The sequence below is a fragment of the Lathyrus oleraceus genome, chromosome 1 (assembly GCF_024323335.1).
Source record: "Lathyrus oleraceus cultivar Zhongwan6 chromosome 1, CAAS_Psat_ZW6_1.0, whole genome shotgun sequence".
Taxonomy (NCBI): domain Eukaryota; kingdom Viridiplantae; phylum Streptophyta; class Magnoliopsida; order Fabales; family Fabaceae; genus Lathyrus; species Lathyrus oleraceus.
Window position 1 is genome coordinate 382,696,090 of NC_066579.1, and position 15,029 is coordinate 382,711,118.

Consider the following 15,029-nt stretch of genomic DNA (forward strand, 5'->3'; position numbering starts at 1 on the left):
AAAATCCTGAAGCAGAAAAACTAACCATCCAACAATTTAGCATATGCAGTCAGGAGTGAATGTCACAACATTCCGTTTGACATCCAAGTCCAGAACCATATGCTAAGTCTGTTTGGTTCCTGAAAACAGACTGTGCTAAATTTGCTGTACTGTAAAAGACCAACCAGTCTCTACTTCAGTATCAACTAACTGGAAGAACTGTCAAGACACCCAATTTGACAGTTTCACAATGATCTTTTGGCCAGGTCTGTTATGCTTTTGAAATCCAGACTTCACTACATACTGAACTGAAATCATCAGCTTATTATACAGTATGTGCTGTTGTTGATGAATGTCAAAACATTCTGCTTGACATTCCAACAGAAGGCTATGTATCAGGTCTGCTATTATCTTGCTGAACAGACTGAAACACATGCTCAGTTGTGGCAGACATGATTATATCATACAGAAGGAAAACAAACACAGGAAATTGTTAACCCAGTTCAGTCCAACATGACCTACATCTGGGGGCTACCAAGCCAGGAAGAAGATCCACTATTAGTAGTATCAATTCAGAGTTAAACTCCCCCGTTTACAACTCATCACTTAATCCCTACCCAATGCAATCTATACCTAGGAACTCCTAGATAGAAACCTCCAGTTTCCATTCCTATCACTACAAATACAATGTAATGTTACCACACCTTGAACTTGCTTCACAGCTTCATTCAAGAACAAAATCACTCTTGCCTACAGGCTTCGAGTTACAAACACTCTCAGGTTTTACCACTGAGAAACACATGGTAACCTTCCCACAGATTGGGAGGTTTACCTTACACACACCCCTAAATTTTCATTCTAAGAGGCTTACAAAAACTAGATTACAATCAGCTATTTATAACCTAATCACCCAACTGGATTTGGGCCTTCAGAAAATTGCAGCAGACTTGTTCTTTGCTGTTGCAACTTCAGCAGAAAAATTCTGCTACAAACAAGGTCTTCAAGTTCCTAAACTCTCTCCATATATATCTCCATATTTAGAGCCTATATATATTCTGATTTAGTCTTCAAGACCTCCACAAGGGAGTTAGGATATTCACCAGATATCCTTGCTGATCCCATGACATATACTGAATTAATTAATTCAGTTTCCTACACATGTGCGATGTCACAGACCTGATGTCGTGACATCGTACATGACATGTTGGTCCAGATGTTGAATTTTTTCAACCCAACATATTAAAACAACAGAGATGATTACATTATTTGTTTTCTAAAATTACTGCCAATCCTAAGGAATCAACAATATATGACTTATATATATCACTAATCAATTGCTGAATGAAGAATATGTAATTATATTTTGTCCCTTGAATTTTGAAGAAAAAGATAGGTTAAGTATAACTTATTACATTCTTGTAGTTTAAGTCAAATTATTTTGTCCAATAGATAAAGTTACAGTTGTATGTTCTTGCTGGTTAACGATGTTGTTTTGTGGCTATTCCAATGGATAGTTGAAATATCTGTTGATGGTGGTGCTCCACATGTTTTTGCAGGTATACTCAACTTTTGTATCATCTACATGGAGAAAGCTTAATTAAAAATTGTAAACAGATGAAGCATGGTTTTGGTAATTACTTAGGTATAGCATGAAATGATGTGGTGTTGTTTACTGTTTCTGTCACAAAAATAAAGTGTAGATGTGTTGTTTTCTGTGTTTGAGATCAAGGAAGAGATATTTTATAGAATTTTGAATTTCATTGGGCTTCTTATACCTACTTGAATAATTAAAATTGATGATATACTCTTTTACTTAAATTGTCTATTGAGTTTATTATGATTTTGTTGGGGAATTGTAATTTTGAGTTTATTATACATGAATTGATCTATATTTTAAGTACTTATTTCATTGTTACATGAGCATGACAGGAAAATGGTTCAAGTATGAGGCAATGTGTAGCTGCATAATAGATCCCATTGTTGCTTTCAAACAAGCCACTTGAAAATCCACCTAGAAGCCCATACCCAAACCTCTAAAGAAAATGGTAAGCACTTATTTATTGTTTTGTTTTCAAATCAGAAATTTAATAATTTACAAACATCTTTTTAAATAATGGATTTTTGGAAACTCTGGTAAGCACTTGTTTATTGTTTTATTTTAATCATTCACTAGCAAAGAAATGAAAAATTAAATTAAATGAATTTACCAGCTTCTATGTAGTCATGTTCTTGAACGATAAATTATATAACTTGTCTCCTCGTTAGTACATTATTTGAGTTATAAAATGATGTTCACTAACTGAATGTGTTTGATGCAGAATGTCAAAGATTTTTATTTTCTAAATGAATCTTATTCTTCAATCGTCAAATAATTTTCAATTCAGAATCTCTAATCTTTCTATTTCTAAACATATTCAGATCTGCTGCGCATGCTGGACTTATGGGGTAAAATGGGAATGTTTTGCTAGTCAAATTATTGATGATATTCTTATTAAAAGGCCATTGATACTTGTTTATAACACTATTACTTTTCAAGTTAAAATTTGTTGTAACTTGTACTTATCTTGATGTTTAATTTAAGGTGCAAGTAATTTGGATTTGATTTATGTTTAAAGGCAATTGGATTTAAGGTCTTTGGTAATTAGGATTTAAGTTGTAGTAATTTTTAACTAAAAATATGTTTTTGGACTCAATAAAAAATCAATCCAATAATCCGATTAAATAGATTATAATAATCGGTGACCCGTCCTAATCCAATTCATCTAACCCGATTCAATAATTAGACAAAAATAAGTTTATATAACTCAACCGCAGGTTGGTGTGGATGAGGCTTTTGGATCCGAAACCGCAAAACCCATTCCGTTGTCTATTCCTAGTTGACCCTATTGGTTGAACTCCCGATGTACGCTAATGGTTTGATAAGTTTACTTGTGTCTGAGATTTACTCTAACTTTTACAGGCTTAAGCTTATCCAAATAGTTGCAGCAATCAACGTCCATTACTTCACCGATCTTTATCCTCGTTTGAGGGGTAGCCCCAATAGCCCCAACCTTTTGATGAACTAAATAGTTTCAATTTTCATTCCTTCGATCATCATGTTGAAGTTCAATATATTTCCCATCAAAACCCTAACCCATCTCAACTGCTTACCTTCCCCACAACCATCACCATCCTCTGTACATTTCGATTCAACCTCATTCGAAGCCTCCTACCTCATCAACAATTTCGATTTCTCCCCACAACGCGCTTCCAAACTTTGCTCCACCTACCGTCTTGCTTTCAAAACCGCCCAAAATCCTGACTCTGTTATCAACTTCTTCACAGACTACGGTTTCTCTAATTCCCAGTTACGCCACATCGTTGCCAAGGAACCATGGCTGCTTTCATGCGACTTCTCCAAAAGGGTTTTGCCAAAGTTTCTATTTTTTCTCTCCAAAGGTGCTTCTATCGCTGACGTTGTTAACATTGTCAGCAGGAACCCTAGAGTTTTGCGTCCAAGCTTGGAGAATCATATAGCCCCAACCTATGAATTGCTTTATAGATACGCGCAATCAGACAGGGCCGTTATTGCTTCTGCAATTCAGAATCCAGATTTACTCTATCACCCTCTTGTGCCGCGTAATATTACAACGCTCATTGAGAATGGAGTAGCCCACACAATCATTACCAGAATTCTTCGACAAAGGAACCGGACATTTCAGGTGCGTGACATGGTGAGTTTAGTGGAGGAATTAAAAGATTTGGGGTTTAATCCTTCAAATTATACTTTTGGTGCAGCATTGATTGCCAAAGCATCACTACCCAAAACCAGGTGGAGCCAGAAAGTTGATACCTATAAGAAATGGGGTTGGTCTGATCAAGATGTCATTGAAGCATTTAAGAAGCAACCTAATTGTATGTTAACATCCATTGACAAGATTAATTTAGTGATGAATTTCTGGGTAAATCAATTGAGCTGGGATGCTCTGGCCCTTGCCAAGCATCCGACGCTTTTTTGCTTAAGTTTGGAAAAAAGGATCATTCCAAGGGCCTCGGTTGTGCAATTTCTTTTGATGAATGGTTTGAGAAATAAGTACGCAAGCTTAACTTCTCCATTTTTTGTGACTGAGAAGGTATTTCTTGATAGGTTTATAAAACGTTTTGAGAAGGAGTCGTCTTATCTATTAAACTTGTACGAGGAGAAACTCAAGCTTGCAGGGACAAAAAATGCATCTCATGATTAGATTTTCAGGTATTTGAGACTTGCCATATTGCTGTTCCATATTTGATTTGAAATTTGTTTGGTACAGACTGAGCTAGTTTAGGTGTAGGGATGAGGGAAAGTCACTATGATTTTCTCACTATCTCTATCCTATATTTGTTGGATTTTCTCTGATACATGAATATTGAAGCTACATACTATTTAAAATACTTACCAGTTAGCATTGTATACTTTAGATTGGTGTTATCTCTAAGTACTCTTGTTTTGGTTTTCTAAACATCAGTGTTCCATTTTAAGGGAAGACTTGTGTAGTTTCTATTACTAATCTGCAACAAGTTTCAACATATTTTTGTCTTTTTTAGCCAATAAGTTTCATCCAGTTATTTCATTTTTCCATTTAGGAGAATATCTTATGAGGTGTGTATTTTGATAAGTTGGTCATGGAAGCTAGTTTTTAGGTTCAACATTTGAGGACATGACTATACTATGGGTCACTGAGGCACTCAACACTCACCTATTTATGATGTCATTTTCAAAACAGTCTTAAAGCTGTACTTTTCTTCCCCACTAAATTCATTGAGTTTTCATGTTGCACCTCTATCAGGTAGCTTTTTCATGCTTCAAAAATATTCTCTACAACACACTTCTTTGCTTAGCTCAACAATCACCGTTCATTAAAGTGCATTTTTTCCACTTTGTGCATCATTTGTATAGGCATATAAGAAAAATAGCTTTGCTTTTTAAGCTTGTTAAATGAATGATATTGCACCTTAGAATCATGCACTATGAACCACCACAACTTACTTGGTTGGTTGGTGCTAATAAAACATTAAGAAATGGCATGTGGACCTATCTTCCCTCTAATCACAAAGAAAAAAGCTTTCCTCTAATGAACAAATTAGGAAATCAATATGATTTTGTCCCCAAACAATTTGATTCTTTCATCCATTATGTGTGGAAGTGCTCAATAGGATTGTTTACTTCTTTCCTTATATATGCAATATCATTGAGAAAAGTGTAGTACTTTTATTCAATTCTATTGTATTATTGGCTGCGCTTTAAATTGCCAGTCTTCATACACCAATTGTTTTAAGATGTTTTCTTATTGCCACTTACATACAAATTTGAGCCGAGTTGATTTAAGATTAGACAAATCCAATATAGTCGAATCTTTCTAAACTACTATTGGGGTCACTTAATTGTTTTAATGTAAAAATAGATTTTGGCTTGTAATAATCCGACAATAGAATCTTATAATTAGGGATGTAAGCGAATAAAAAACCCGATTAAGTTTACCATCCAAATCAAATCAAACAAGAAAAGCGATTTTTCTAATTTGGTTTAAAAACCAAATTGAATTGATGAAAATTAAAGTGGTTTGATTATGTTCTCAGTTTAGTTTTTAAGAATTGTTAATCCGGTAAACCCTAAATAATTATAATTACCCACTTAATTTTTTAACGAGTTCATTATTAAATCTAGATTTTGCACCAATCCAATCCTTCTCCATCATTATTTATGAAACTGGTAATCAAATCCTAAGTCACAAAAAACTTACTCTAACCAAACGGTTGCTCTCGCCGGTCACCACCACTATTGGTCTCGCTACATTTGCTCTGTTCCTGTCTCCTTCTCCGTGGTTCAAATTCTCTTAGTTAATTTTCTTCATTTTATTAATCTCATTGTTACTTGTAAATGCAACTTAATCCGTGGATCGAAATTTTTTTTGGTACCAATAAACATATGTAACTTTGGTTTAACATGTTTGTTGATAAGTGTGACTCACTGCATCTTGAAGGTCACAATGAATCTGCCTTGTTCATTGCAAACAATTATTTTCTTGTAGCTAATATGGAGACGTCAATCTATTTTAGTTTATGTAGGACTACTCTCAACCTTCCAACATGATACATCTCTTCTCCTAAGTCTGCTTAGTTGTTTATACTTTTCCGTTGGTTCTTTTGATCTTGTGTCTATTTTACTATTTTTTTTTGTTATAGGTAATTGAAAATTGAGGCAAATGGGAAGTGAATACATGCAGCACAACAAAAGCTAATTCTTCTTCAATAAGTGGATCGATAAAATCACCTCAAGCTCAAACACCAATACTACTAGGAATAAGTGAAGGTGCCATTCCAGAAGGTACATATGTATTGAAAAAAAACCTAGTATACAATCTTCTAATGCTTTGTTGTACTTCATAAAGGGACAATGGCAAGGCTACATGTATCTTTTGTACTAAAATTTATGCATGCAATAGTTCTAGGAATGGATTCATTAACATGAACAAATATCTTCTGAAACTTTCTAAAAATCCAAATAGGAAATCTGATAAGAGATAAAAAAACAATTGTACTTGGGAAAGGGAGTGAAGATGACCCTGGTATCATTGTTAGTTTTAAATGTGTCAAATTTAGTGAAGAACTAACAAGATCATTCCCTGCAAATATGATAATTATGGATGAGCTTGCTTTTAAACATGTTGAAAATGAAGGATTTAAGTATTTTGTTAGTGTGGCTTCTCCTAGATTTAAAGTTCCTACGCGTGTCACTTTTATGAAAAATAGATGTTGAAGAGCACATTGTTCTCATATATACAAATGGTTTCTCTACCACTGATTGTTGGACATGAGTATAAAATTTGAATTACGTGTGTCTAACTTGTCATTACATTGATGAGGGGTGGAAGCTGAATAAGAAAATATTGTGTTTTAATCTGATTTCGAATCATAATGGGGGAAAATTGGCCAGAACTTAGAGGCATGCTTGAAAGAACGGGGGATTACAAAATTTTATTGTGTAACTATTGATAATGTAAGTGATAATAATGTTACACTCACATATCTAATTAGAAGAATGAGTGATTGGAATGGACGCACTTTTATAAAGGGAGACTACATGCATATGAGGTGCAAAATATACATTTTAAACTCTAGTGATGAGTTGAAAACAATGGATGAATTCATCAATTCATTTTTAAGGCAAGGGTTACCTGTAAGTTTGTTAAGTCATATCTACCTATATTATCTTCCTATAGAAGGTGTACACTTGATTGTAACATAGATAGTAAGACATTGATAGTGCTTAATGTGATAACAAAGTGAAATTCCACCTATTTGATGTTATAAGTTGATGTCAAATATGAAAAAGACATTTATCTGACCTCGATATCAAGATAGCTCATTTAGTGTGTTTCATGCTAGTGAAGGAGTTGATGTTTCTATGAATATTGATTGGGAACATGCTCCAGTGTTTTTGAAATTAGAGAATAAAAACGAGAAATTAGCAGAGTTGATTTAAATTACTAAAGACGAATAGATCTTCTTTCGAATCCCCTTTTCATACTTGTTGATGAATTGTTCATTAGTCAAATTTATAATATATTAAAGTATTACGGATAATTAACATGACCACTGCACCCAATTCTTTGGTGTATAATTCATTAATCTATACAATAATTTTATAATTTTTTAGACCAATTTAGAGTTAAATTAGGTGTTCTAAGTTTGTTAATTCAAAAGTCATAACTTATAATTACCTATTTTTAGTTAATTACTAAGTTGAATAATTGTCCTATATGAGATTGGCAGACTAACGATCAGAAATCCCTACTCATCTGATATCAATTCACGCTTTAGTCAATATATAAAAAATCATTAAGATCAAGAATAATTAAATAGTAAAAATAACATAAAATAATTCAATTAATATTATACAATCATATGGTCCAACAAGTAAAATAAAATTGGTCTAAAAGAACCTAATTTAATGCATCTAGCTACTCATATTGATTACAACAATTATCATGAATTTAGATGGAGAGAACATGAAAATCAAGAAAGAATAAGGTCTTGAATGACTTCCAAATCCCTCAAAATTGTCACTTTGGTAATCTTCAGTTGTCACTTTCTATATCAATTTCGGAACCCTAAAAAAGTAGCAAATATTCTCTATTTAAGGTTGCAAAGCGTGTCAGAATTTTTTGTAACGTCGCGCCATGATAGGATGAGTCACGCTACGATGAGCCTTTCATCGAGCCACGATGGGCTGCATCACGTGCACGTGAAATCTAGGCGCTAATGTTGATTTTTTATTCACTTTTTCTTCAAATTTCTCCTAAGTCCCAATTCTCCCACTCTCTGTAGTTTGTGCTCTATTCTTCAGACTTTGACATGACTTTTGCTCATTATTTCAACACTTTCATCCAAATTTTCTCATAAAAATCACTTAATGATGATTGTCATCACAGGCCCAAACTTACTTTGTTGGTTGTCATAAAGTAACATGTATGCACATTAAGCATTTCATCACAATTAAAATGTGTACCCTTGCCAATGATGATTATCTTTCTTATTTTGCTGATAAACACTTATATTCCCTACTTCAATCTAAGTAACTCAGGAAAGTTCTTCCGAACATACAAGTACTCAATTTGTACATCATCTTACATATATATGTACTCAATTTGATAGGGTAGTCACACAATCAACATACAAATGTATTTAATAATGAGTTTTTAAAGTTTATAATAAAATCAATTAAATTCATATATAAACACACAATTTTGAGGTCTTTTCAAGGTTGTAACATGACTTATGTCATAGTAGGATAATTTAGGATGATAGGCCTAAACATTTGGAATTAAGTACCTAATTTTCCTATTGTTACCAGAGTCCCTCCATATAACTATTTTCTTATTCACTTGATACTAGAGAATGCTTGTTGTCGGTCCTATTCTTCTTTCTTTTTCACAATTTTTTTGAAGAACCTATTTAACTTCTTACTTTTTTCTTTCTTTTTGACCAATTTTCTTCAGTACTCCAACCCCAAACTTATTCGTTGTCAACTTCTAAGAGCAACCCCAAACATTATTTTGGAAGTAGACAAGTAAAATAAATATTTCTACCTAACTCGAAAGAGGGTGGAAAGATTTATATTTCAACTCAAATGACTATATAATAAAGGATATGTCACCGAAAGAATGATTAAGGATCAAAGTGAGGTAAAAAGGTTCAGATTTTTTTACAAATAACTGCCTTCGTGTGTATTTATCAGACCAATAGGCTTAAATTATAAACAATGCAAAATCTAATAAATAACTAATGCACATATACTCTCATAAGACACAAAAGTGAATAATGAAAATATTTGGTTCAAACCTTACGAGCTGAAGTATCCGGAGATTATGTACAAGTAGTCAACTTCCCTTTTCTTTATTAACTTTCAATCTACAAGGAAACTTTGGTTCATTCTTTTTCTACACTACGCCAAAAAAGACCTATGAGAGCGCTTTTTTTGGCCTTTAAAAGCGTTTAAAAGCGCTGCCGTAGGTGGCGCTGCTATAGGTTTTAGCAGCGCTTTTTGTTTACTAAAAAGCGCTGCTAAAGGTTGTCAATAGAGAGCGCTTTTTAGTAAAAAGCGCTGCTAAAGGTGGTATATAGACAACCTTTAAGAGCGTTTTTTACTAAAAAGCGCTCTCTATTGACAACCTTTAGCAGCGCTTTTGAGTAAAAAGCACTCTTAAAGGTTGTCTATATACCACCTATAGCAGCGCTTTTTACTAAAAAGCGCTCTCTATTGACAACCTATAGCAGCGCTTTTTAGTAAAAAGCGCTCTCTATTGACAACCTATAGCAGCGCTTTTTACTAAAAAGCGCTCTCTATTGACAACCTTTAGCAGCGCTTTTTAGTAAAAAGCGCTCTCTATTGACAACCTTTAGCAGCGCTTTTTACTAAAAAGCGCTGTCTTTTCCTCTAGTAAAATAACAAAACGCTGCCTTCAGTTTAAGCCTACCATTTCAACCTGTAATATTTTTTGGGAATAATCCCATAAACCTGTAAATCAAGCCTCTCTAATTGAAGCATTTGGAGTCATAATTCAAGCATTTGTAATTTTTTAAACCAACACAAGCAAACCAACACAAGAATGAACACATTTGGAGTCATAATTCAAGCAAACCAACACAAGGATAGATAGGCACTGAATACATTTGGAGTCATAATTCAAGCATTTGTAATTTTTTAAAGCAAACCAACACAAGAATGAACACATTAATCTATCCATGAAATTAAAGATATCACTAAAATTATAAAGAACTATACACAAGTCAAAACTAATATGTTATACGGCCTATTTGGAGTCATAACTAATCTGTTAAAAATATAAAGAACTATACACTTGCCAACCAGAAACCATTCTTCATCAAAGTATTCATGTTATTTTGAAACCATTATATACTAATTAATCTTTTCTCAATAAAATATTGACACAATTCCTCCTTGATTTGTTCCAACTGCAGTCTCGTGTAATGAGCACACTTGTATTCATCAAAGTACTACATAACAAAACATAATATGCATGATTTAGTTAAGAGTAATAAATAATATGAAATATTCGATAAATATTAAAACAAATCCTAAGTTATAAATCCATACCGTGATTGGAATCTCTATTTGATTCATATTAATGATTTCCCTCATAAACCTCATTACAAAGTATCCGCAATCGATACCGTTGCGCTGTAGAGGACACTACATAGAAATCATTGTTTCAGACACTACATAGAAATCATATAACATAGGTAAATTATAAAATCATGCATTTTTTGATTCGGATCATATAATTAACACTTTCAATATACCTCTTTTTGTGATGCAACAGACTCGTTGTGCCGCAAAATCCCTTTATCCTTAGATGCGGGTTTTGTAGGCGTCTAAAATTACCATGTAAAAAAAATTAACTTAACGGTTCAGAATTGACATTTGAATACTAAAAGATTCATAGTGGTTTTTGAATTCAACATACCTCATCATCAATGAAAATGAGATCCAAGGGCCATGCAACAAATGATCCTATTGCATCTCGCAGCAATGTTGTCTCTGAAACAATGTCAGGTATCGGTAGCAACGCATCCTTATCTAATACAACATCAACTGATACTTTAAGGTGTCCATCCGGGAGCGGTCTATGGTGAAGTAAATCTCCCGAAGTGTTGTGCACTTTTCCCTTGCCAACTAGGCGATAAGTCGGTGACGATAAGTATAGCTGACAAGATGAAATGCCCTAAACCAATAATAAATATGTTACTTTTAATGTGTATATATTTCAATTAACATAAATGTGCTATTTTAATTTCAAAATAACATATATAATTACCTCGGGAAATTTATTTTGACAATTGATACTGGCTTTCTCACTAGTTTCTTTCAACTGTGAACTGCACTTTTCCATACACCTATATCTCTCATTATCCTTTTGCAATTGAAGAACTTGCACTTGTAATGCCTGCAACGTCTCCATCACTTCTTGATTGCTAGGATTTCTTCTCCTTGGATTCTTATACAAGGAAGTTGGAGTACAACCATGCCCTTTACCCCTCACCCGACCGGGATACTCAGGAACATTTAGTGCTCTACTAAGTACGCTCCTGTTCTCCTGGTCCTCAGCTGTGCTTATCGATTGAGATAGGGTCTCCTGAAATTCATTTACATATCGGAAATTATTAGTGGAGATAAAAAAATTAATTATATATTATTAAACTTTTGATTTAATTAAAGACACAATGTTCTACTTACACATTCATCATAAATATGTTGAACGCCATCCCTAACAGTTCCATCCTTTCCCACACGAGCTTCTTTCCACAAAACATGTGGCGGAAGTGATGTTGCGTCACTTTTCGTCTCGTCTAACTACGCATTGACACAAATAATAAGATAATCAATTATAACACATTGAGACAATTAATAAGATCGTAGCATTTTTGTATACTTACAATTTTTTCCTCTAAGCGTGCATATCCCAAACGCCCTTTTTTGTATGCATACGTGGGATTTGACGCTCTCTCGCGATTTGTGGCACTCACTTTCTTGAAATTTTCGTCTCTTCTTTGGGCTACAAAAGCAACCCATTCTTCTTCTGTAATGAAGATCACATACTTCACTGGATATTCCGGATCATATTCAACAAAAAATTTTTCTTTGTCCTTAAGATACTTGTTTGTTAAAAACGTTCTCCACCCTCTGTGTCTTTTTCCGGCCAATTGAAGTATATACTTTTTTCGGATAGTTGTATCTTCAATGTTAAAAGACCTCTACGAAAAAATATTGGAATAGAGTGTGTTAGTATAAGTAATTTAAACACATTATCGTCAATATAAAGAAAATATAAACAATCATATATTGTACCAGTATCTCAGTCCAAATCTTATCTTTAGCGCTACCCAACTCTTTATTACTCCATCTTGTAGCAGTGATTGGAATGTGCATACGAACAAGTGTACCAATGTAGCTTGCCAACTTTGCAGCATTAGACCCAATTAGTTGGTTATCAGCATTCCAATTTACATTATATGTTACTGCTTTATCTCTATCACGAATGATACTCTTCATAATAGTGATGCCTCGTGTAATTTCTTTTTCTGAAGTATCATCAGGAGCATTTGCATCTTGTGAGTTTTCTTGATCACTAGCCATTTAACCTGTAATAAAGAAAAAATATAAAAATGAAATGAAAAATATAAAACTGTCTAATTAGCTCAGACCAATCACTTTGAACCTCTAGGCCACCACTCATGATCTTTACTAGTAAGAGGTCATATAGATTTAAGACGGAATACATCCCACACAGGCAGTTTAATTGGAACAGTACCACATATAACTGGTTGTACATAGTTACTGGTTGTAAACAGAACTATACTAAGTGCACAAGTACCTGAGTTTGTCGCTTTGAGATTAAAAAATATAGGACAGAACCGGACAGCTACAACAGCTTTGCTTGCGCAGGGAATCTGTATAGCAGGCCTGCATATCAAGGTCAAATAATAAAGCAACATACATAACTAACATATTTTGGTAACTTGATTCATTAGCTTAACATGAATAATTGAACATAATGATTCATTCTAGATACTAAATGATTAAACACATGCTTTGGGTTTGTATAATATCTAAGCTGAAAGACATACCGAGAAAGATCTTTTCTAGAAAATATGTAAGCTGCATTAACAGATTCAGACGCAGTACCGATTTTGTAAGAACCTGAAATGGGCAAAGACGTGAAGTTTTCAATTAGACGCAAACCATGTAATAAAAGCTAAGCAAGAATTTATCTATAAAGGAAGAAAACAACATATATGGTTCCCTCAGATCCTCAAGACCTCCTATTTGCTCACCACGATACTCAACAACCTGCAGACAAGCACATGAAAAATGTACATATAGTCCATCAGGGTTCATTTTACACTACAGTGACCATCTTAAAAATTCACATAATATTAAAACATCATTTTACAACATTAAATAGGATTGCCAAAATATGACTGTAGCAGACAAAGTTATGCCAAAATATGAATGTACATTTTGAAGTTTAATTGTTCATTCAAACCAACATGTAATAGGATTGCCAAAATATGAGACATTGCTCTAAGTTCTTGAAACCATATCACATATATCACTGTAGCAGACAAAGTTATTCCATTTGAGTATCCAACATTTAACATCAAAATCACTTTCTGAAATTTCAATAATAGTTAGAATATGAGGATACAATGGTGCAAACATATCAGTTCATTCCTTCCTACTTTCTCAGCAAATTTAAACAAATGTTGAAAAGGCACTGATTCTATTAGAACTCCCAACATTATTTCTAAGTCAATGGCGATGCAAGTTACAGAATATCATTTATATCAGAACAAGATGAAACTTTCGGTAAGTTACAGAATATTAAGCAAACATAGTCACAAACTCTAATAATCGATACTGACAAATAAATAACCCATAATGTAGCAATGCAAGTCCATTCAAACCAAAATCGACCACCTATTCTTTGACTTCTAGGGCAAAACAGAAAGACACGAAAACCTAACCTTAAAACGCAATGAGATTTCCAGGTATTGAATCCTTCTCTTTCGAATGCAGTCTCTTTCAAATTTGCAGTGTTTATCGTTGAGATTTCCAGGTACTCTGTGGAATTTTTTCCAGGGCAGCGAGAGCTTCGAACGAGAGAGAGTGAAAGAGGGATTTCTGAAAGTCAGGGATTTTGTAATATTAGATTTATTATAATTTTTATAAATGACCTATGAGAGCGCTTTTACCATGAAAGCGCTTTCATAGATGTGAGACTGAGACCTATAAGAGCGCTTTTACCTTAAAAGCGCTTTCATAAGTCTGAAACCCATGAGACCTATAAGAGCGCTTTTACCTTAAAAGCGCTTTCATAAGTGTGAAACCCATGAGATCTATAAGAGCGCTTTTACCTTAAAAGCGCTTTCATAAGTGTGTGAGACTGAGACCTATAAGAGCGCTTTTACCTTAAAAGCGCTTTCATAAGTGTGAAACCCATGAGACCTATAAGAGCGCTTTTACCTTAAAAGCGCTTTCATAAGTGTGAAACTCATAGATGTGAGACTGAGACCTATAAGAGCGCTTTTACCTTAAAAGCGCTTTCATAAGTGTGAAACCCATGAGACCTATAAGAGCGCTTTTACCTTAAAAGCGCTTTCATAAGTGTGAAACTCATAGATGTGAGACTGAGACCTATAAGAGCGCTTTTACCTTAAAAGCGCTTTCATAAGTGGAGACCTATAAGAGCGCTTTTACCTTAAAAGCGCTTTCTTTACATAGGCGAATTTTTTTTCAAGCTATTACAGCGCTTTTTTTAAAAAGCGCTTTCTTTTTGGTGCTGCCAAAAGCACTTTTTGGCATAGTGCTAGTAACTTTTTATTTTCTTTTTCATGCTGACATTGGTAAGGTAGCAAAATTAAAACAGAAAGAAACAACAAAAGCAAAGTTCATTAATTTCAAACAAAGAAAAGTACAAATTGGGAAGATCATTCTTCATAGATAGCTA

The 15,029-nt window shown here is 33.8% G+C and overlaps 1 protein-coding gene and 1 long non-coding RNA gene across 4 annotated transcripts; one reads left to right on the forward strand and one right to left on the reverse strand.

Annotated features, from left to right (window-relative positions):
• The first annotated feature begins 2,807 nt into the window (after positions 1 to 2,807).
• On the forward strand, positions 2,808 to 6,449 carry LOC127138394 (uncharacterized). Of its 3 annotated transcripts, XM_051064841.1 has the most exons (3): positions 2,808 to 3,873; positions 4,106 to 4,210; positions 6,181 to 6,449. In XM_051064841.1, exons 1-2 carry the CDS (start codon positions 3,075 to 3,077, stop codon positions 4,111 to 4,113), a joined length of 807 nt encoding a protein of 268 aa, XP_050920798.1. In that variant the 5' UTR covers positions 2,808 to 3,074; the 3' UTR covers positions 4,114 to 4,210; positions 6,181 to 6,449. The 3 variants fall into 3 exon arrangements, with proteins under 3 accessions (XP_050920798.1, XP_050920790.1, XP_050920803.1); XM_051064833.1 differs by having other exon boundaries at positions 2,808 to 4,210; XM_051064846.1 differs by lacking the exons at positions 4,106 to 4,210; positions 6,181 to 6,449 and having other exon boundaries at positions 2,809 to 3,680; positions 3,757 to 4,070.
• Positions 6,450 to 12,871: 6,422 nt separating this feature from the next.
• LOC127138421 (uncharacterized) lies at positions 12,872 to 14,122 on the reverse strand. Its single transcript, XR_007808769.1, has 3 exons — positions 14,047 to 14,122; positions 13,147 to 13,369; positions 12,872 to 12,982 (listed from the first exon to the last, which is right to left on the reverse strand). It is a non-coding gene; the product is annotated as an uncharacterized LOC127138421 (long non-coding RNA).
• Between the last annotated feature and the right edge of the window lie 907 nt (positions 14,123 to 15,029).

Coding starts and splice junctions, on each gene's coding strand:
- LOC127138394 (XM_051064833.1), top strand. CDS start 3,075: ATGTTGAAGTTCAATATATTTCCCATCAAAACCCTAACCCATCTCAAC.